This window comes from Pseudophryne corroboree, chromosome 10, assembly GCF_028390025.1.
Source record: "Pseudophryne corroboree isolate aPseCor3 chromosome 10, aPseCor3.hap2, whole genome shotgun sequence".
Taxonomy (NCBI): domain Eukaryota; kingdom Metazoa; phylum Chordata; class Amphibia; order Anura; family Myobatrachidae; genus Pseudophryne; species Pseudophryne corroboree.
In genome coordinates, this window is record NC_086453.1 from 87,311,531 (window position 1) to 87,336,178 (window position 24,648).

Sequence of the window (24,648 nt, forward strand, 5' to 3'; positions counted from 1 at the left end):
ACACAGGGAATGCTCTGACTGAGGACAGGACCCCACAAAGTCCTTTGGGGAGACAGAGAGAGAGTATGCCAGCACACACCAGAGCGCTATATAATGCAGGGATTCACACTACACACAGTGATTTTTCCCCTATAGCTGCTATAAATATACAGTTTTCGCCTATATTTAGTGCCCCCCCTCTCTTTTTCACCCTATTGAGCCTGGAAACTGCAGGGGAGAGCCTGGGGAGCGTCCCTCCAGCGGAGCTGTGAGAGGAAATGGCGCCAGTGTGCTGAGGGAGATAGCCCCGCCCCCTTCTCGGCGGACTTCTCCCGCTTTTTTAAGGATATTTTTGGCAGGGGATTTTACACATATATAGTCTTACTGACTATATTATGTGTTTTATGCCAATATAAGGTACTCTTATTGCAGCCCAGGGCGCCCCCCCCCAGCGCCCTGCACCCATCAGTGACCGGAGTGTGGTGTGCATGGGGAGCAATGGCGCACAGCTGCAGTGCTGTGCGCTACCTTAATGAAGACCGGAGTCTTCAGCCGCTGATTTCCTGGACGTTCTTCTTGCTTCTGGCTCTGCAAGGGGGACGGCGGCGCGGCTCCGGGACCGGACGACCGAGGCTGGGCCTGTGTTCGATCCCTCTGGAGCTAATGGTGTCCAGTAGCCTAGAAGCCCAAGCTAGCTGCAAGCAGGTAGGTTCGCTTCTCTCCCCTAAGTCCCTCGTAACAGTGAGTCTGTTGCCAGCAGGTCTCACTGAAAATAAAAAACCTAAATATATACTTTCTTTTCTAGGAGCTCAGGAGAGCCCCTAGTGTGCAACCAGCTCGGCCGGGCACAGAATTCTAACTGAGGTCTGGAGGAGGGGCATAGAGGGAGGAGCCAGTGCACACCAGGTAGTCCTAATTCTTTCTTAGATGTGCCCAGTCTCCTTCGGAGCCCGCTATTCCCCATGGTCCTTACGGAGTTCCCAGCATCCACTAGGACGTCAGAGAAATAAAAATTTGAAAAACTCATGTCGACCTTTTGACCAGTCGACCTAGCACATGTCGACCTTCAAACCCTGTCGGTCTAGTGACTGTCGACCTATAGTGGTCAACCTAAACATTGTTGACCCAGACAGTGTCGATCTTCAAACCGGATGCCTGATAAAATATTTTTTTTCATCACCACTTATTGGTGATTCATCTCTTTACACTCTTGTTGCATCGGGTCAATCAGTCTTAACTCATGAGCCCATGGGTGAGACACATATTTTTATGACAAACACATGTTTGCCAATAGAAGAAGGTCAGTGTGAGATTTAATACCCCTTTCACACCGCAGCTTTAACCCGGTAAATTGCCGATTTTTAAGCCTTCCAAAACGGTTCTAGCTGTGGAGTGAAAGGGCCACCTTGAATATACCGTTTTCAAAATACCGGTATTTTGAAACGGTTAAAAAGCAGGGTCCTACACGGTTCAGACCCGTTTCATTGTGCAGTGTGAAAGGCTCAGAAACGGTATTTCCAAGCCACAGAAGGTGATATGCTGTCTCCATGCGTGATGTTACCAGGCAGAAGCAGGAAATAATCTGGAGGAAACACATGAGAGTGAAGGGAGCGTTTTATTATACAGAATACAGTTTAAAATGGCAAATTGGAGCGATGAGGAGGTTAGGGAGCTGCTTAGGATCAGAGGGGATGAAGAAATATGTAGACAAATCACTGGGACAGTGAAGGATACAGTAATCTACAAAACCATGGTAAAGATGCTTGAAGCTGCTGGGTTCCATCGTACGACTAGCCAAATTATTCATAATTATTAATAATGTGTGGGCCAGAAAAGTCCATATAAAATGACAACCACTGTTTTCTATGGGTGAAAGGGGTTCAGTGTGAAAGGTACCAAAACGGTAATGAAATGGTAATATACTGGTTACAACATGCGATGTGAAGGGGGTTTAACTGCTCAGACCCGTTTTAAGACCCGTTTTAAGAAAAGTTTTAAAAGCAGGGTTTGCGATGTGAAAGCAGCATTAGATTATCAGATACAGGCCCTCATTCCGAGTTGTTCGCTCGGTATTTTTCATCGCATCGCAGTGAAAATCCGCTTAGTGCGCATGCGCAATGTTCGCACTGCGACTGCGCCAAGTAACTTTACTATGAAGAAAGTATTTTTACTCACGGCTTTTTCTTCGCTCCGGCGATCGTAATGTGATTGACAGGAAATGGGTGTTACTGGGCGGAAACACGGCGTTTCAGGGGCGTGTGGCTGAAAACGCTACCGTTTCCGGAAAAAACGCAGGAGTGGCCGGAGAAACGGTGGGAGTGCCTGGGCGAACGCTGGGTGTGTTTGTGACGTCAACCAGGAACGACAAGCACTGAAATGATCGCACAGGCAGAGTAAGTCTGAAGCTACTCTGAAACTGCTAAGTAGTTAGTAATCGCAATATTGCGAATACATCGGTCGCAATTTTAAGAAGCTAAGATTCACTCCCAGTAGGCGGCGGCTTAGCGTGTGTAACTCTGCTAAATTCGCCTTGCGACCGATCAACTCGGAATGAGGGCCACAGTACTGCCTGGCTTCCTGTAGAGAGAGAGACAATTGTTTACCTTGGTTACTTTGGGTAACAGACAGTGCTATGAAGCCTTAGGCCTGCCTGGCTGGACCTCTATAACTTCAGACTCCATTCTGGGTTATCTTTTCTACTGCCCTTAGATTACAGAAAGCAAGCCTTGCAACGATGTAAGGAGGGAGAGACAGATACTCCAACACAGGAGTAACATCTAGTCCTCTGCCACAATCATTGCGCATCACAGATGAACAATAATGTAATGTAGTCTAATGTTGCACAAATAGAGCTGCACAGCAGATCATGATGGTCATAGAGGTGTAAAGCTTCTGCTGTTAGAGGTGAGCTCTGCTCTGCCTTTGCTTACCTGCGACAGCTGGCAGGCACTAGGAGGAACTGGAGTGCAACTGCCTTCTGTGTAAGTGCTGGTCCCCTCAGCGACTTTCATCCCCCATTGTCTACAAGATCAGACTTGCTTCTGCATTTTCCACAATAGAGTATATATATATATATATATATATATTTTATATATATATATATATATATGTGTGTATATATAAATATATATATATAATAGCCCAGGCCTGTGACTGCGTGTATAATGCTGGGTGTGGCTAGGAGCTCTCATTGGGTTAGCAGCAGGTCTATCACACCTAGTCCACAGCTGATTGGGCGAGAAACACCCTCCAACACAGGTTACATCCAATGGGATGCTCTGCCCTTTGGCTGCTCTGAATCAGGCCCATTATGCACATCGCTAGCTATGTTGTCCCTGACTCCCCGCAGACGGCCCTCACACCAGAACTGGAAAGATACAAGGCCTGAAGCCTGCTAACAGTGCTCACAGAAGCCCCTATAAAGAAATATTTGAAATTTCGCCATGGTAACACCAAAACATGGACATAATGATTATATCGATAGTCAGATGGAAAATAAGAATTTACTCACCGGTAATTCTATTTCTCGTAGTCCGTAGTGGATGCTGGGAACTCCGTAAGGACCATGGGGAATAGACGGGCTCCGCAGGAGACTGGGCACTCTTAAAAGAAAGATTAGGTACTACATCTGGTGTGCACTGGCTCCTCCCTCTATGTCCCTCCTCCAGACCTCAGTTAGGGAAACTGTGCCCGGAAGAGCTGACATTACTAGGAAAGGATTTGTAATCCAGGGTAAGACTCATACCAGCCACACCAATCACACCGTACAACTCGTGATACTATATCCAGTTAACAGTATGAACAACAACTGAGCCTCAGCAACAGATGGCTCATAACAATAACCCTTTAGTTAAGCAATAACTATATACATGTATTGCAGAGAGTCCGCACTTGGGACGGGCGCCCAGCATCCACTACGGACTACGAGAAATAGAATTACCGGTGAGTAAATTCTTATTTTCTCTGACGTCCTAGTGGATGCTGGGAACTCCGTAAGGACCATGGGGATTATACCAAAGCTCCCAAACGGGCGGGAGAGTGCGGATGACTCTGCAACACCGAATGAGCAAAGGCTAGGTCCTCCTCAGCCAGGGTATCAAACTTGTAGAACTTAGCAAATGTGTTTGAACCCGACCAAGTAGCAGCTCGGCAAAGCTGTAAAGCCGAGACCCCTCGGGCAGCCGCCCAAGAAGAGCCCACCTTCCTTGTGGAATGGGCTTTTACCGATTTAGGATGCGGCAATCCTGCCGCAGAATGAGCTTGCTGAATCGTGCTAGAGATCCAGCGCGCAATAGTTTGCTTTGAAGCAGGAGCACCCAGCTTGTTGGGCGCATGCAGGATAAACAGCGAGTCAGTTTTCCTGACTCCAACCGTCCTGGCTACATAGATTTTCAAAGCCCTGACTACATCTAGTAACTTGGAGTCCTCCAAGTCCCTAGTAGCCGCAGGCACCACAATAGGTTGTTTCAAATTAAACGCTGATACCACCTTAGGGAGAAATTGGGGACGAGTCCTCAATTCTGCCCTGTCCATATGGAAGATCAGATAAGGGCTTTTACACGACAAAGCCGCCAATTCTGACACACGCCTAGCCGAAGCTAAGGCCAATAGCATGACCACTTTCCACGTGAGATATTTTAGCTCCACGGTCTTAAGTGGCTCAAACCAGTGGGATTTCAGGAAATCCAACACAACGTTAAGATCCCAAGGTGCAACTGGAGGCACAAAAGGGGGCTGAATATGCAGCACTCCCTTAACAAACGTTTGAAGTTCAGGCAGTGAAGCCAGTTCTTTTTGAAAGAAAATAGATAGGGCCGAAATCTGGACCTTTATGGATCCTAATTTTAGGCCCATAGTCACTCCTGACTGTAGGAAGTGCAGGAATCGACCCAGCTGGAATTCCTCAGTAGGGGCCTTCCTGGCCTCACACCAAGCAACATATTTTCGCCATATACGGTGATAATGCTGTGCTGTCACGTCTTTCCTAGCCTTTATCAGCGTAGGAATCACTGCATCTGGAATGCCCTTTTCCGTTAGGATCAGGCGTTCAACCGCCATGCCGTCAAACGCAGCCGCGGTAAGTCTTGGAACAGACAGGGCCCCTGCTGTAACAGGTCCTGTCTGAGAGGCAGAGGCCATGGGTCCTCTGAGATCATTTCTTGTAGTTCTGGGTACCAAGATCTTCTTGGCCAATCCGGAAAGAATAGTATAGTTCTTACTCCTCTCTTTCTTACAATCCTCAGTACCTTGGGTATGAGAGGAAGAGGAGGGAACACATAAACCGACTGGTACACCCACGGTGTCACTAGTGCGTCCACAGCTATCGCCTGAGGGTCTCTTGCCCTGGCGCAATATCTTTTTAGCTTTTTGTTGAGACGGGACGCCATCATGTCTACCTGTGGCCGTTCCCAACGATTTACAATCAGCGTGAAGACTTCTGGATGAAGTCCCTACTCTCCCGGGTGGAGGTCGTGCCTGCTGAGGAAGTCTGCTTCCCAGTTGTCCACTCCCGGAATGAACACTGCTGACAGTGCTAGCACGTGATTCTCCACCCATCGAAGAATCCTTGTGGCTTCTGCCATCGCCATCCTGCTTTTTGTGCCGCCCTGTCGGTTTACATGGGCGACCGCCGTGATGTTGTCTGACTGAATCAGTACCGGTTGGTTTTGAAGCAGGGGTTCTGCTTGACTCAGGGCGTTGTAAATGGCCCTTAGTTCCAGAATATTTATGTGAAGGGAAGTCTCCTGACTTGACCACTGTCCTTGGAAGTTCCTTCCCTGAGTGACTGCCCCCCAACCTCGTAGGCTTGCATCCGTGGTCACCAGGACCCAGTCCTGTATGCCGAATCTGCGGCCCTCGAGAAGATGAGCACTCTGCAGCCACCACAGCAGAGACACCCTGGCCCTCGGGGACAGGGTGATCAGCCGATGCATCTGAAGATGTGATCCGGACCACTTGTCTAACAGATCCCACTGAAAGATCCTTGCATGGAACCTGCCGAAGGGAATTGCTTCGTAAGAAGCTACCATCTTTCCCAGGACTCGCGTGCAGTGATGCACCGACACCTGTTTTGGTTTCAGGAGGTCCCTGACCAGAGATGACAATTCCTGGGCCTTCTCCACCAGGAGAAACACCTTCTTCTGTTCTGTGTCCAGAATCAAGCCCAAGAACAGCAGACGCGTCGCAGGAATCAGCTGCGACTTTGCGATATTCAGAATCCAGCCGTGCTGTTGCAGCACTTCCCGAGATAGTGCTACGTTGACTAACAACTGCTCCTTGGACCTCGCCTTTATAAGGAGATCGTCCAAGTACGGGATAATTATAACTCCCTTCTTCCGAAGGAGTATCATCATTTCGGCCATTACCTTGGTAAATACCCTCGGTGTCGTGGACAGACCAAACGGCAACGTCTGGAATTGGTAATGACAGTCCTGTACCACAAACCTGAGGTACTCCTGGTGAGGTGAGTAAATGGGGACATGCAGATAAGCGTCCTTGAGGTCCAGCGACACCATAAAATCCCCCTCTTCCAGGCTTGCAATAACCGCCCTGAGCGATTCCGTTTTGAACTTGAACTTCCTTACATAAGTGTTCAAGGATTTTAAATTTAGAATGGGTCTCACCAAACCGTCTGGTTTCGGTACCACAAACATTGTGGAATAGTAACCCCGTCCCTGTTGAAGGAGGGGAACCTTGATTATCACCTGCTGAAGGTACAGCTTGTGAATAACCGCCAGCACTACCTCCCTTTCCCTGGGAGCCGCTGGCAAGGCTGATTTGAGGTAACGGCGAGGGGGAGTCGCCTCGAACTCCAGCATGTATCCCTGAGATACCACTTGTAGAACCCAGAGATCCACCTGTGAGCGAACCCACTGGTCGCTGAAGTTCCGGAGACACGCCCCCACCGCACCTGGCTCCACCTGTGGAGCCCCAGCGTCATGCGGTGGACTTAGTGGAAGCAGGGGAGGATTTTTGTTCCTGGGAACTGGCTGTCTGGTGCAGCTTTTTTCCTCTACCTCTGCCTCTGGGCAGAAAGGATGCGCCTCTGACCCGCTTGCCTTTCTGAGGCCGAAAGGACTGTACTTGATAATACGGTGCTTTCTTAGGCTGTGAGGAAACCTGAGGTAAAAAAGTCGACTTCCCAGCTGTTGCTGTGGATACGAGGTCCGAGAGACCGTCCCCAAACAATTCCTCACCCTTATAAGGCAAAACCTCCATGTGCCTTTTAGAATCAGCATCACCTGTCCACTGCCGAGTCCATAATACTCTCCTGGCAGAAATGGACATTGCATTAATTCTAGATGCCAGCCGGCAAATGTCCCTCTGTGCATCCCTCATATACAAGACTACGTCCTTTATATGCTCTATGGTTAGCAAAATAGCATCCCTGTCGAGGGTATCAATGTTGTCTGACAGGGTATCAGACCATGCTGCTGCAGCACTACACATCCATGCTGAAGCAATAGCAGGTCTCAGTATAGTACCTGAGTGTGTATATACAGACTTCAGGATAGCCTCCTGCTTTCTATCTGCAGGCTCCTTTAGGGCGGCCGTATCCTGCGACGGCAGTGCCACCCTTTTAGATAATCATGTGAGCGCCTTGTCCACCCTAGGGGATGTCTCCCAGCGTAACCTATCCGTTGGCGGGAAAGGGTACGCCATCAGTAACCTCTTAGAAATCACTAGTTTCTTATCAGTGGAACACCACGCTTCTTCGCACAATTCATTTAATTCATCAGATGGGGGAAAAGTCACTGGCTGCTTTTTCTCCCCAAACATAATACCCTTTTTAGTGGTAACCGGGTTAATGTCAGAAATGTGCAACACATTTTTCATTGCCGTAATCATGCATCGGATGGCCCTTGTGGATTTTACATTTGTCTCATCCTCGTCTACACTGGAGTCAGACTCCGTGTCGACATCTGTGTCTGCCATCTGAGCTAGCGGGCGTTTTTGAGCCCCTGATGGCCTCTGAGACGCCTGGGCAGGCGCGGGCTGAGATGCCGGCTGTCCCAAGGCTGTTACGTCATCAAACCTTTTATGTAAAGAGTAGACACTGTCGGTTAATACCTTCCACATATCCATCCACTCCGGTGTCGGCCCTGTAGGGGGCGACATCACACTTATCGGCTCCTGCTCCGCCTCCACGTAGCCCTCCACATCAAACATGTCGACACAGCCGTACCGACACACCGCACACACACAGGGAATGCTCTGACTGAGGACAGGACCCCACAAAGTCCTTTGGGGAGACAGAGAGAGAGTATGCCAGCACACACCAGAGCGCTATATAACAGAGGGATTTTCACTATACTGAGTGATTTTTCCCAATAGCTGCTTATTAACACCAATTTGCGCCTAAATTTATGTGCCCCACCTCTCATTTTTACCCTTGTTGTACTGTATACTGCAGGGGAGAGCCTGGGGAGCGTCCTTCCAGCGGAGCTGTGAAGAGAAAATGGTGCTGGCTGTGCTGAGGAAGATAGCCCCGCCCCCTCAGCGGCGGGCTTCTCCCGCTTTTTATAATGTTAATGGCGGGGGTTTTTGCACATATATAGTGTTCTACACTGTATTATGTGCTATTTGTGCCATAAGGTAAACTAATTGCTGCCCAGGGCGCCCCCCCCCCAGCGCCCTGCACCCAACAGTGACCGGAGTGTGTGGTGTGCTATGGGAGCAATGGCGCACAGCTGCAGTGCTGTGCTCTACCTTAATGAAGACAGGAGTCTTCAGCCGCCGTTTTTCATCTTTATCTTCCGTCTTCTGGCTCTGCAAGGGGGACGGCGGCGCGGCTCCGGGAACGGACGATCGAGGTCGGGCCCTGTGTTCGATCCCTCTGGAGCTAATGGTGTCCAGTAGCCTTAGAAGCACAAGCTAGCTGCAAGCAGGTAGGTTTGCTTCTCTCCCCTCAGTCCCTCGTAGCAGTGAGTCTGTTGCCAGCAGATCTCACTGAAAATAAAAAACCTAACAAATACTTTCTTTTCTAGTGAGCTCAGGAGAGCCCACTAGGTGCATCCAGCTCTGGCCGGGCACAGATTCTAACTGAGGTCTGGAGGAGGGGCATAGAGGGAGGAGCCAGTGCACACCAGATATAGTACCTAATCTTTCTTTTAAGAGTGCCCAGTCTCCTGCGGAGCCCGTCTATTCCCCATGGTCCTTACGGAGTTCCCAGCATCCACTAGGACGTCAGAGAAATAGCCTTTACATTGGGAACCTTCTATAACTGTTCTTTGGTGAAATCATAGAACACAGTTAAATATTATTTAAAAGCAGCAGGAAATCACCAGACATGCATACATACTTGCATCTCTCCCTCGGAGATACAACAGTCACACCTCCTAACAGGTGTATACTGTTTGCTTGTTTCTGCAGGTCTGTATGACCTACATATCCATGAGGGTTGGGTAAAGGATGCCGGGGTCAGAATACCAACCCCGGCATTCTAACTGCCGTAATCCCGACAGGGGCGTGTAAGTAAACTAGGCCTAACCCTGTCCTTTGTAATTTTCTTCAAGCATATGACGATAATATACACTTGCGATGAGCAGTGGGATACATCACATTCAAAAGGCAATGCGTCATGCATCCCGCCCCAGGACTTTCTGGAAAAGTCACAAATTTTGGGGGTACTCTCCCGGACCTCCCAGAGAGTGAGCCAGTCTCACGCATGCTGCTCACATTCCCTAGTGAAGTAAGGATGACACAATTCATACTGAATCTCATCACTGCGGCCATACGCTACTGTAAAATTCAGCATATTGCAACTTTGAACAGCATGGGGGCGGGATGACTAAGAGGGCTAGGGTTAGGCTGCGGGAAGGCAGAGTTAGGGTTAGGAGGGTAAGGCAGGAGGGAAAACATATTTACCCGACCCCCGTCGGGATTCTGTGCATCGGAATGCTGGTGTCGGTCATATTACCGCCGGCATCTCATCTTCCGGAATTTCATATGCATTCTATTGTTGGGTATGGACTATGGACTAACCCAAAGCTGTCCTCCCATTAGGTCTATGGGGTATTTTGCATTTCACCTGAAAATTCACCACTCAGGGGAACTGAGCCCTGTACACAAGCTTTCTGAGAAAGAGGAAGTGTGATTGGGACACCTGTCACAGGATGCGTCTATCGGCCGCCTCCCTCCCAGTTATTGAGCTTTGCAGCCAGAAATACTGCATGCACCACTGATTACATGGAGAAGTAAATAACCTTATGCACTGTTTAATTAGCTCATTTACGGGCATATTTATTTTAAAAAAAGTTACTAAAATAATGTGAAAAAGGGTGTTTTAAATGGCGTTTGGAGCAGTTTTTAGGAAAAACTGCTCCAAACTCTTTAATTCACTTTTTTTTGTAGTAAATAGACTTATAATGGGAAATGCTACCTGGACAAATCTACAAGAAATGTGTAAGTAGTCACTGTATGTATACAGTGAGCACTACATACTTACCTACCCAGGGACCGGTGATTGGTGCTCCAGTGCTCTGTCCCTGCATGCAATAATTTATACATCCCTGCGATGTAATGAATTATCGCAGTGCGAGTTTGGATGATTTTATCACCTGTCATCCGCATCATCAGACCTATAGTCCTTTAGCAAGAAATGTTACCATGAAAAAATTAACTTAGGAGAAACAGAATGTTGGCAAATTTATATCTCTTGACTGAAATTTACTCTGAGATGTGGCAATATTCTGTACGCTTGTTGTTTTCTTTCTCCTTAGAGTTTGAAAGGACGCACTACCCGGATGTCTTTGCCAGGGAGAGGTTAGCTGCAAAGATTGATTTACCTGAAGCACGGATACAGGTAAACGTAATATTAATGATTGCTCGTAAAAGAATAAGGGGTATATTTACTGAAGTGTGGGTTTACAAAAGTGGAGATCAGGGCGTCTTAAGAGAGCAGGAGGCCTGGGTGCAGTCTCCATCTGGGCCCCCTCCTATCTAGCTGGCAGCGCACTGAGTCACTAAGAGTCCGGTGCACATGTGCAGGTCTCCGAGAAAATGGTGCGGTGGCCATTTTCCTGGTGATTTGTGCAGCGCTGCAGCCACTGATGTGGTACTCTGGAGGAGTAGGTATTCAAGAAATGGGTGCAGGGTGTGTGGTGCAGGCCCTTCTGGAGCCAGCAGCCCGTTTGTTCCGCACACCTTGCACCCATTATAGATACGCCACTGGTGGAGATGTTGCCTATAGCAACCAATCAGATTCTGGCTATTATCTTCTAGAAGGTGCTAAATTCATGATGAGTAGAATCTGATTGATTGCTATGGGCACTGTTTGAAAACCTGCACTTTAGTAAACATACCCCTAAGACTTTCCAATATATTAATGGGGAGATGTATCAAACTTTCTAAAGAGGACAGGTTGAGAAGTTGCCCATAGCAACCAATCATATTCTAGCTATCATTTTATAGAATGTACCACCTGATTAAAAATAGCTAGAAGTTGACTGGTTGCTGTGGACAACTTCTCCATCTCTCTTGTTTAGAAGGCTTGATACGTCTCCCAAAATGCAGCAACCTTCACAGCTGAGGCTGCCATTTTGTGTATGAAATTAATTAATATTTGTGATAATGCAGCCTATAGGGGAAATGTATTAGTCAGCGACTTGCAAAAATCAGCGACTTTCCTGTGAGTCTGGCAAATGTTTTAAAGAAGCAATCAATTCATAGTCAAATCCATGTTTGTTTGGACTCACAGGAAAGTCGCTGAGGCCTTCAAGTCGCTGACTATCACATTTATCCTTATGAGTTCCCTATGAATTGGTAAATTTACTGAGGCGTGAGGCCTTTCTTTTCAGTGAAATCACATGTCTGCACTCATTCCAGGTGAAACCCCAATCACTGTGTAGTCCAGAGGTTCTCAAACACTGTCCTCAAGACACCCCAACCGTCCAAGTTTTAAGTTTTTCCAAGGTTCAGCACAGATGCTTAAATCAAATTGACTGAGGTACAAGTTAAGTCACCTGTGGCCAAGCATGGAGTTTTGAGAACCTCTGGCGTAGGATTTATTTTAGATCCTATTTAAGTTGGTAAAAGAAAACATATAGAAATGTACAAACAGTGTCACTTCTGTTGCAGGTTTGGTTCTCTAACCGAAGGGCAAAATGGAGACGGGAAGAGAAACTACGGAACCAGAGACGTCAAGCGGGTAACGCTTCCAGTCATCTTTCAATCAACAGTTCATTCTCCAGCAGCGTTTACCAGTCCATACCACAGCCCAGCAGCTCAGGTGAGAGTGGATGAGAAAGGGGTCAATATTCGTATTCTACCTGTTCTCAGGAGATGTGACCCTAATTGCTGTAAGAATCAGACACACTTATATTACCAGCATCAATCACCATGATGTGTAGCTTTCCCAGTAATGCTGGAGGCATCATTCTCTTGTAGAGAAATGATAACGTTGGAGAGATCACCAAATGCTACCATTTTCTCGCCTGACCATACATGCTGCAATATCTCACCTCTTACTGGGCAACTGGGCGACAGCGCAGTGTGAACGGTACTAACAGGACTGTGATGCATGTTGGTAAATGCGACAATGGGGGTAATTCTGATCTGATCGCAGCAGCAAATTTGTTAGCTAATGGGCAAAACCATGTGGACTGCAGGGGGGGGGGGGGCAGATATAACATGTGCAGAGAGAGTTAGATTTGGGAGGGTTATATTGTTTCTGTGCAGGGTAAATACTGGCTGATTTATTTTTACAATGCAATTTAGATTTCAGTTTGAACACACTACACCCAAATCTAACTCTCTCTGCACATGTTACATCTGCCACACCTGCAGTGCACATGCTTTTGTCCATTAGCTAATAAATTTGCTTATGCGATCAGATTTGAATTAGGCCACATTATACTAGAACACCGCTATCAGCTGAATATTTGGTCGCTCCACACCAGCCGACGGAAAGCGACACAATGTATATCAGCATGCCCTGTCCACATTATATAGGACATGCACATAACAGCAATTATATTAAATGTGAGATATTCTTCTTGTCCTAATATTAAATGAAACCAGAATCAGCGTACAGAAGTAACATAGATAATGTGCTGTTGGCCACTATATCAAATCTAAGACAAATCTACATAACATTAATCAGGGGAAGTTGGCAGCTTTGATGTACAGAGCCCGTAGACATTATAGAATGTGCACATTTCTGTTTTAGGGTCTATGCTGAGCCGGAGTGAGGCAGCTATAACCAACGGCTATGGTTCCCTACCTCCTTTGCCGAGCTTCACTATGCCAAATAACCTCCCCATTCAGGTGAGTACAGGCCTATGTCATACCCTTGATCATTACTTATATATTGTTCTTTTGTAATATTTTGTTTTATTACATTCTACGAGATTTTGCTTCCACTGACATCCTATTATTCATCTCCACAGCCGGTAACCAGCCAGACCTCTTCTTATTCCTGCATGATACCAAGTCCCTCAGTCAGTGTCCGCAGTTATGATGCCTATACACCGCCTCAGCTTCAGTCCCACATGAATAACCAAAGCCTTGGATCCGGCGCCAGCGGCTCCACAGGTCAGTCTGGCTTCTGGATCACAAAAGCGACCAACAATTGGACCTACAACTCCTACAGTCCACATCACTGCACCTGACGGCAGCTGTAGGCAAACAGTAACTCAAGTGTTAGGGATCCCCCTCAATCAGGGTTATAGATATAACAATCATTATTTGGAGAGTATGTTTCCTAACTTTCCCCCATTGCGAGCAGTGACCCAGGGGCTCCTATGGAGAAACAGGACTCCAGTCTATTCCAATCTCCTGTCCCCGATCACCTTCCCCTATTCAGCATTCTCCCAGTGGCAACACACTATGGAGCTTGGACACTGGGTATCTGCTGCTACTGGCTTACATAAATTACTGTGGCAACAGCAATGCCAAGTCCGGCTGCCGGTTATAAGGTCCATTCATTACATAGAGAAAGCTAAAGAACTCTAAAGAAAATGTTCTGCCTGAAACATAGAACTTTTTCCCCTCATCCATTGGATCCCATAGCTATCTGGCTGCAGCATATTGGAATGCCAATTTTCCCATGCATTGTATCATTGGGTGGCATGCCGCCCGTCAGGATTGTGAGGGGGCGGGATGTAGGGGGAGGTATTGTGATTGGTGGTCTCCTGACCGCCAGTCACATAACTCCATCCAGCATCATTATGTACTATAGGGATCTATACGAGGATTCAAATTCAGATTAATGCCCTGAAAAGTAACATTATTGCTGCTATTTGCAGAGATTTGGGATTCAGTTTAAGTGCTGTTTATTATTGCCCTCCTGCTGGGACAGCTCCAATAAGCAGCTCTCCTAGAGAGAGACATAGGAGCGTAGGTTATTCTGAGAGTCGGTGGAGGCAGCAGAGGGATCTGCGGTGGAAGGATACATGGAGGAGGCAGAGGGATCTAAATGGATCCTTTTTCACACTCTGGGAGTTTTTTCACTAGGAAAGAGAGTGCTAAGGCCATCTGTACTTGGTTACAATACAACCTGCACCCCTGTTCCCAGTTTCGCCCCTGCATTATACTTCATATAAGATAGACGTTTGCATATTTAGTGTGGTGCGCTCTGGTAAAGGCACAAGTTGCAATATAATGCAATGCTATAAAGCAAATATAATATACAGGTGATACAATTGGTGGCATTTACTTTCCATGTACGTGGATAACAGATAACATAATGTTGTAATATAAAAAGCATTTTGTGGATTCAGTGTGTGTCAGAAACACGTTATCAGAAAATGCCTCTACTTTGTGCAGGACTAATTTCTCCGGGCGTTTCTGTTCCTGTCCAAGTCCCAGGAGGAGACCCCGATCTGGCCCAATACTGGCCTAGACTCCAGTGAAGAACACATGACTCTGGTGGATGGGAATGGATTGAGAGGAATACCTCCGCATAGGCTTAAGTGCTGGAATAGGCCGTAAACGCAGGGGACATCTACCAGATAAGCAAGTGATTAGGCCACACTTACTTTCTACCATTCTATTCCTGATTTTATATAAAGACAGAATATCAACAACATAACCTCAGACCCCGTTAACAAAATATCTTATTGCAAGATATGCAAGGTTATCCGGACAACAACGGTTTCTGGGCTCTTAACTTCGGAATCCGGGAATATTATTACAAGTCTGTAGCTGTTAACATTCTGTATGCAGATAGGAGGGGATCATATGATAGCGATGTGAACATAAATAGATTGTTTTTGCTGAGACAAGCCCTATACATTCACATCTCTGCTCAGAAGTGCGTCTGAAGACTTCCTGGAGTTCATTTTACAAATTGTGCTTTTAGGCTCTTTTCTAGATTTCCTTTTTAATACCTAAAAAAAAAAAAAAGAGGAAATAATATATGTAATGCTTCAGAAACCTCCACAGCTAGACTATTGCCAGCACTACCCTGTGTAAGAAGTAGCTCTTTACTGGCGTGTTTGCAGTGTTGTATTTACCCTATGGTGCCCAGTATAATAGTTAGATTCCTCCATTTTTCTTTGAAAGAGATCCGCATGGCTGGCTGATAATATCCGTCAATACCCTTGCAGCACTTCCCTCTGACAACTCCTTGTCATCCTTGGGCCAGACAATTAATTTAGGAATTGATGGTTTAAATACTTCACTGGAAGATGTGACATCATTAAACGGCAGCAAATCCCATTGCAACAAGTTATAATGGTCCGTAACAGTTCACTAGCACCAGGACTAAACTACCTGTGTTTATTTTGCTGCGGAAAAGGAACATCTAGTGATTTGAGTGCATTTGGAAAGACTATTTCACTCCAATTAGCATTTTATTTTACGTTTCACGTCTTTATCGACTCTTCTAGTATCCAGTGTCTTAGTATCCATTGTTGGTATTTTTTACAGCTGTGTTCTGAAAAGATTTATGTTTGATGAACATATTTATTTACCATTATTTTTTTTTTGTATATAGTGCATATAATATTATAGTGTACTGCACACAGACTCATCCAAACACATTTGCCGTGCTCAATGAAGTTGACGGTTCCTGGGGCACAAAGTTGCTTGTCTACGATACCAAGGATGTCCCACCTGGTTGGATTCACACTGTCCAGCAAGTTTTGTTATGTGGTCACCTCCCCTACATGTTAAAAAATCTACTCTTGAACGTTCCATTTTAGTTCTTGTATTTGGTAGTAAATACTTTTGAGAAAATAAATTATCTTTAACAGGTCAGTAGTAACATTTTTTAGTAGATTCCAAAGACTAGTCATTGGCACCTAAAGATCAATGTGATGTCACCAATTCCGTCACTGAAAGCAGAGTAAAGACAGTCACCTTTGGTCTACTAGGAACTACTGTAGAACACTGTAAATGTCTGCTACCAATGTGCAATCACCACAACTTCTAAAAGAATGACACAGATGGAAACACTGTCTAGAAGACTGCAGATACCCTCAACTGATGAATGAACACAAGGATTTTCTATGGACATCCTCCAGCATCTGCTGCACCTTATGGACATTCTGTATGTTATATACATGTAGATATGTATAAACACACATGCATGCTGTAAACAGATATTTTGAAAGGATTTTGAGTTGAAGGAGAACTAGACAAAATCCAACCAGAATTCATTGACGATGACCTGCAAATATTAACTTTATAATGCTTGAAAATTTGGAAAACTACAAATACAAGATAATTTTATAAGCTTAATAGACTTGGTAAAAGATAGTGGAGAGGGGGAGGATAAATAAGTGTAGTGATTATGGACATGTACTGCACAGAGGAAAAACAAAAGGAGTAACATGATAACACAGGGTGTGGTATAGAAGATCTACAATGTCTAGGTCAACAGTCATTAGGCCGACCCCATATGGTCGACATGCATTAGGTCGCATTGACAAAAGGTAGACATGGACAAAAGGTCGACCTATGAAAGGTTGGCACTGGAAAAGGTCGACATGGGCAAAAGGTATACAGGGTGAAAAGGTTGACATGGCAATGGTCAACACACAAAAAATGGTCAACACACTTTTTTGCTTTTTTGGGGTTAGTGTGGATAGTTTTTGGTTATGATTTGTGACATGGATAGTCAAGGATGGAAAAAGTAAAAAAGACATGAAACTCAAAAAAATGATGTGTCGACCATATGTGTGTCGGCCATTGCAATGACAATTGTTTGAACCTGTTGACATTTTGTCCATGTTGACCTTTTGTCAATATCGACCTAATGCATGTTGACCATGTGGTGTCCACCTGTTGACTGTTGACCTAGACATTGTAGATCTATGGGCCGAATCCCGATAATACAAAGAAGCGGAGACCTATAATTCAAAATCAAAATGCTGCAGTTGGGATTGAAAAGTTGTACACTGTTAAGATTGAGGCAGGGCAGTCGAGAGCCGGGATGGGCCCAGGTACTTTTCAAGGGGCGTGGCCTAATCAGAGTAGGTGTAGTTATGTATCCTTAGAAAAAAATATTTTAAAAAAAATAGTATTTTAAGCACCTCCATGGCCACACTGCAGCCCAGTACACAGCGGCGTGTACTGGGCTGAGAAGAGCTGCAGCTGCTACTGCTAGCTAAGAGGGAGGGGCCTGGATCCCTACTGGACCCTCACTGGGCCCCTCCATCAGACCTGGGCCCGGGTAATTTGTACCCTCTCCCCCCCTCTCTCGGCACCACTGGTGAGAGGTATAAATGATTAAATGACAACCAACCTCCAAATGCAAATTCTATAACATAATTCTACTAATGCAGGGCTGGCCAAACCGGTCCTCGAGATCTACCAACAGTTCATGTTTTCCAGGCCTCCTGGAGATCTGTAGAATTGTCAGGAATGAATGCAGCACATCTTAATTAGTAATGACTACACCTGTGCACCAGATAGGTGGACTGGAAAATGTGAACTGTTGGTAGATCTCAAGGACTGGTTTGGCCAGCTGTGTACTAATGTATTTCACAAGATCTGTGTTACTGTTTCATTAGTTGTACATCAATATACATTGGTGTTTGTTAGTGCTTGTGTCTGCTTTGTACTTATCCTGCGGTGAGTGGTACTGAAGGACACTCCAGGAAACGACTGGATCTCTTTGTCATGGTACCACATTTTTTTATATGTATATTTCTAACTGTTTCCATTTGAATCAACTTGTATTTGGGGTTATGTGGCATTTGTAAGTGATCTGGTCACCTACACACAGTGATTTAATAATAATAATATGGGGGAGATTTATCAAACCTACTGCAGAGGACAAGTAAAGGTTTTGCCAGTAGCAACCAATAAGATTCTACCATTTATCTAGTACATTCTTTAAAATGCTAGCTAGAATCTGATTGGTTGCTATGGGCAACACCCATACCCATACCTCCCAACTTTGCTCTGTTCTAAGGAGGGACGTGCACGAAATAAGGGGGCATGGCCTATCTAATAGGGGGCATGGCCTCGTGACAAGTGCCGCAATTTCAAGCCACGCCCCCCCCATTTTCCTCATTATGGGGGCATGAACATTGCTGAGAGAGCTGCTGGCCATGCCCCCTGTCCCTCTCTGTCGGGAATAGAAGCTGTGCACAGCTTCTATTCACTGTTGCTTTGCTCAGAGCAGCGAGTGACAAGGGGATAGCCCAACTGCCCCTCCCCCCCCTCCCCCTCCCCCCCCACACACACACACACTCTGTGGGACACTGCGACCCGCGGGTGGGACAGCGGGGCAGACCATGAAAATAGTACTGTCCCATCAAAATCGGGACAGTTGGCAGGTATGCCAATTGTACTCTTGAGAAGGTTTGATAACATGTGCCCCAATGTCACTAGTAAGTAACAAAATTGATAAATGCAGCCTTAAGGCAGACAAACACTGAACAATAAGAAAAAAAAATTAGAAAATGCAGGTGCACACTCTCAATACTAAGCACTGTAAATCAGAATAATTATAAACTCTGCAATATAACATAGAGGAAATTTGAGGCACTTAGCATAATTTTGTCCAAAAATATGGTCCCACCAACCACCGGACAATAATTGCATAGTGTATGGCCATGCCTGGGCAGGAATTATTGGTCTTTTGGGCATAATGCAATAATTTGTGATTGGATCTGACAGGCCAGTTGTGTGACGTGTAAGCACAGGCGTATGCAGTCTCATGTCAAGGGGCGAGAAAACCCTCCCCCCTTGACATACATTGTCTGTATCAGATATAAATTACCTCTCCCACCTTACAAAGACATACATTACCCCTCCCCAGACATGCACTACACTACCTACCAACCACACTCCCCCCCCCCCCCCCCCCCAACCTGGGCATACAGTACTCCGCTTCCTCGGGGCAGCAGTCACTGCTTGTGTAAGCTCCCAGAGAAGAAGCAGCTATGGGCTGTGTGACACTTTGTTCAGTTTTAGGGTATGAGCTAACAATGTGTGGCCAGCATAACGGATATTGGCTCAGTCCAAGCAATGGAGTCCACTGTGTGCAGGTGACTTGCACAGTTTAAATAGGTAAGTGAAAGTGATACCTGAGGGAAATTCTAATACAGTAGCTTAGGAAGTTATCCTTATATTTATTTGTATTTTACCTTCATTATTATATATTAATGAAGTCTTCTACTATTTCCCAATATACTGAAATATCATTCATTGACAGAATAGGTGCAGTCACTGTACTTAGAATTACAGTAAGCATCGAGAAGTGGCACTGAGCAGTCCTTAACTTGTACGACAAAATTGCAGGCTGAGAGACAGAAACGTCCATGACACTTTTGGGCATTCCTATCCTTACCATACTATCCATTTAATCCAAGACACACATGGATTATACAGGTGCTGTGGCTGATTACAACCAGATGAAATGCAGGTTTGAAGTCAGCCAGCCACAGAACCTGTGTAATTCATGAGTGTCCCGGTTTAGAGGGATAGTACAGTAAGCCTAGGCATGCCCCAATCCTACTCACCACCTCCAAACCACACCTCTTTTTGGAAACTCGTACGGATGCCAGGTTTGAGGACAGCATAGAAACCAACTAATGTACAGAAAAAATATTTATTTCAATTAAAAAAAACTATTTATTTTACATAATGAATCCACTTGCATTCACAGATTATTCAGCGCAACATATAGTGAGTGTGTATTACTCATGTTCCACTGGTGTCATGCAATCTGCTGATATGATTGTACATATAGCAGTATTTTATTGTGTCATTAAGTATTGTGTTGAGTAAAGTTTTTGGGATAGTACTTGGGAAGAATTAACCCTTGCAGCAGCTGGCTCCTTACTACAGCTGATAAGAGAGCCCTATATATTCAGAATCTCTACTTTGCTGCTTCGTTTTGTACTATATTTTTGCCTGCTGCCCCACACGTTCCCTGTGCTGTGTTTCAGATGCAGTCTGGTTGGCACGTTCCTACCTAGTGTATAGCATGACCTGCCCTCTCTGTACTGCGCTGTAATACTATTAAACGATGCTTCTCTCTATCTATCTTCTGACATTTATTTCCTGTAGTTTAACCACACATTACAGGGTGTGTAGTGAACATGATTCATTATGCAGTCATTAACGTAGGTACAGTAACAGCAATCAATGAGGTGTGTAGTGCATGTCGTCAGGGTGGGACAAACAGATCAGGATGGCACTGCACGGTTTTTCTTTCTTTGATTAGTGTGACTTAAACAGATTGGGAAACTACAGGCTGTTATCAAGTAGAATACTCATAGTGACTGAGCGGGAGATGTATCAAGCTTTCTACAGAAGTCCGGTGGAGAAGTTGCTCATCGGAACGGATCAGTTGCTACTAGCTATCATTTTATAGACTGTGCTAGATAATGATCGCTAGAAGCTCATTGGTTGCTGCAGGCAGGTCCTTTACTTGTCCTTTTTTAGCAGGTTTTAAACATCAACCCTTTAGTCTTATAGTAAGACATGAGACTTTTATTCTGGCATGTAACAATACTATATTAGTAATAAAATAATAACTGTTTTATACTAACATACGACAGGTCAGCAATCGCAACCATTTCTGACTTTAAGCAATCATGTTTCTCGCTACACAATTGTATATAGTAAGTCATCTACTTTTAAATCATGTATCTTATAGTCATTTTTCGTAACTCTTTCTACAAGTCATCTAATTTTAAAATTTTCTCTGAAAATTACACAATATGGCTGCAGTAGAATCTTACATTACAAGACATTGCCCAAGGGGTATTCCAAAGCAGCTCTGCTCATTACATCATGAGCCATGTAACTGTGGTTGCTATGGTAGTCCATGACATTGTGCCGAATTATAAATAATTAATAGCAACCTGAAGAAACAAAGCAAGGGGTAACAGAAAAATGACACTTTTATCCTTATTGCCTGGTACTGTCTGAGTGTGGTACTAACTGATTGGTTACAATTGATAAAATGGTTAATGTAAGCAATACTAAAATGTACATATCAAACATAGTTGTCATCTTCTTCAGATAGTTTCCAGGGACACCATCCTGCTGAGCTGGTACATCTCAGCACATCACTTGCCGTACTTGATCTGTGGACTGTAAATCTCCTTCATATAATGATTCCAAAAAAATTATTTTATATATTCATCTTTAATAAATACTAGAATAGAATACCTGTACAGTATGAATAGAAGGCAAGACCCATCTAAAGAGAGAGAACGGGGAACACAATTTAATTTCTATAAATGCCAATAGTATGCCACAAATAAAGCCTCAGATTCATTCTATGAAGCACATATAATGGGACATATTTTGATATGTATTACAATTAATTGCATAAATGATGTGTTGTTGTTTAAAGTCCATCCTGGTTTTAAAAATATTAAAATAAATACTAAATGATTCTTATATCAATGGCAACAGTTCCCATCTCTGGGACTGGGAGTATTTCAAGAGTCTTCAGCTAGAAGACCCCACCTGGCTAATTGCTGAGGTGATACCACAGTCACAGTTTTCCGCTGAGCTTGATGAGAGTCCTAAAAATTCAATGCCTCCATCCTGTGTAAAAGTGTCTCGCTGGCGGCTGGTGCAATATAACAGATACCCTAAAAGTTACTGCCAGCCATGGATTCTAAAGCATTATTTTCCATGGGGTTTATTTAAGTGGCTGCATAACTTTTGATGCAAAACCGAACGCAGCTATTGTGATTTTCTTATTATTGGGGCTAATTTAGACCTGATCGGTGCTGTGCGTGTTCTGATCGGTGCTGATCAGTGCTGTGCGTGCCTGGGCAGGCACTGACATGCGGGGCGGACTAGCCTTGTGCTGGGCGTCCCCCCATACGTCAGTGTGCCTTATTGTAGCTGTGCTAAATTTAGCACAGCTACGATCAACTCTGAATCACCCCCATTGTGCCTACGGCCTCTCGTGATTGCCATCTTATTCATTTGAAAAAAAATTTGTCAATTTTTTTTTCCAACACGTAGAACAGCCTGTACCCTAAAAAAAATATTGGGTAACAGTAATGATGCTTAGTACAGTCCCAAATAAAACTATTTTGATTAAAAAGAAAATGCTCTAATGGCTGATTTTTGCATTTTATTTTAAATGTAAAATAAAATGATATAAAGCAAACTTTTTTAATTTAGCTAAAAACAAAAAAATGAAAAAGGTGAAACAAAGTTTAAAAAAAAAAGACAATGGAAATTATAAAAAAAATCTATTATTTATTGTTTGAATTCTGTCATATTAATGTGGGGTGCATACATTAATGAAAAAGTTTATATGGGGTCATTTTCAGTAGTTTTTTTTTGCAACGCAATAATAATAACATGTAATTAATTATTGGACCAATTAAGCTAACTGAAAACTCCAAGTGCCTAACCCAGTGCTTCTCAAACTGTGTGCCTAGGTACCCTTGGGTGCCTCCTTGTACTTGCAGGGGTGCCATGGGTTGGTGGTCCAGGACCAATTCAAATTATTTATGATCAATGTAGTAGACAAAACCAGTGCTCCAATCATCAAATATGTGAATAAACAATCTAATCCTGTTCCTCACCACAATCCTGAACCTTAGGATGACATATAAACACAATTTACTAAATTTAATATTTTTTTTTCTGAATTTCTCAATAAAAAAACTTTTGGCCTAGGGGTGTTGTGAAAAAAATTCTGATACTCTAGGGCGCCGTGATTAAAAAAAGTTTGGGAACCACTGGCCTAATCAGTAATTAGGAAGGGAGGTGGGGGTGTCCAAGGGGTTATAAATGAAGTCCCAGCATTTTTACCTTAAAATAAAGATTTTCACAATTTTGCTCCTGCTCTGAAGCTGCGAGAAATAAGCTGTGTTAACTTCTACTGAAATTACTAACTCCTACTGAAATTACTGCGGCTGAATTTCTCACAGCCTATTGAATAGGAAAGACCATGCAGCTGTGGGAAAACCCAAGCGCCGCAGGAAATAAAATATCACTCGCAATTGAATATGCACCAGCCTTTTACTAAAAAAAACCCCAAAACATCACATTTTCAAAAAGTCTCATAAAGGGAACCAAGGGCTCCAGCTGCGACTACCTGCATGGACGAAACTTCCTAGACGGGAATACATGGCTGATGTCTGCAATGATCTCTACCATGGGAGATACTGTTTATTTCTTAGTGCAATGCTCAGTTAACCCATTCACTACTGCAAAGCCATTATACTTGTAGAAAATGATGAAGCCGTATATGTTTGTTAGCCTTAAACAAAAATCTAAATGTTTATTTTACTTCCAAATTAATTGACTTCTTGAAGCTAGTTGGCACGCTCCTTGCAGAAGAAGCTGTAGTGCCCCCCCTTTCAGAATCCCGGGGTAAAGAGCATATACAGTTTGTATTTACATTCTTCCATGCTCTTTCAAGCTCCGGCTTCCTTCCAGGGCCTTGCTCAAAGGTCATGTTCTCTTTATAAAAATAACCTCTCTATTTCTCTCCTTTCCCTTCACCCATCCTGTGCTCTGCCTCTGACACCGTAGCGGAGGGAGCTGGCGCAGCGGAATGGGTGTTAGGCGACAGGAGCAGAATCCTGGCCCTAGGGCGTTCAGTGGGGGAGGTAGGAGCGAGGCAGAGAGAGGAAGGATGTCACAGACAATAAACATCACTTCGACATCCCAGGCTCACCATCCCAGGCTGCCCTCATGTTGGTTTTAAAGACACAAACTCCAGTGCCCTTGCTGGAGAAATAGGCATCTTCTTTAATTATGGCGAAAGCATATATTAGTGCAATAATATTGGTGCAGTAATATCCAGCTTGTAACACTTGTGTGAAAGGACTGCTGGTATGTTATTATAGACAGGAGTCTCTTTCTTTAAATGTGTTCTTTTAACTTATTACTGAGAATTAAACCCAATGGGCTGCACTTTTGAAGGTTAGAGGGCCACTCAATGTGGCCTCCTAAGTCTACCAGTTAACAGTAATGTACTAGGTAACAGTTTTATTTATTTTAAGAGGGAGTTCAATATTTTCTTGAATGTGTGGTTGTAAAATCAGAATTTTTAGCTTTTTTTTTTAATTAATGAAAAGTATCACCCATGGATCAAATGAGTATTTATTCCGTTTTAGCTTAAAAGTATGAGGAGCACAAATAGCCAGAACATAAGTTACACTAGCAGCAGAGAGCCAGCGAAAACGTCTGGGATGCGGGGCAAGGGGACGACGGGCCACACAATTATTACCCTTTATCACTACATTTGGTGTGCTGTATAATCCAGGAGATATGAACATGCAG

The 24,648-nt window shown here is 44.5% G+C and overlaps 1 protein-coding gene across 1 annotated transcript in view; it reads left to right on the top strand.

Moving 5' to 3' along the window:
• LOC134966099 (paired box protein Pax-6-like) overlaps positions 1-16,176 on the top strand; it is a 145,073-nt gene extending 128,897 nt beyond the window's left edge. The window contains exons 4-8 of the mRNA XM_063942579.1: positions 10,701-10,783; positions 12,058-12,208; positions 13,148-13,245; positions 13,368-13,512; positions 14,746-16,176. Of these exons, the coding sequence (XP_063798649.1) occupies positions 10,701-10,783; positions 12,058-12,208; positions 13,148-13,245; positions 13,368-13,512; positions 14,746-14,831 (563 nt within the window). The 3' untranslated portion in view covers positions 14,832-16,176. The remainder of the gene's footprint in view (positions 1-10,700; positions 10,784-12,057; positions 12,209-13,147; positions 13,246-13,367; positions 13,513-14,745) is intronic.
• The last annotated feature ends 8,472 nt before the right edge of the window (positions 16,177-24,648 follow it).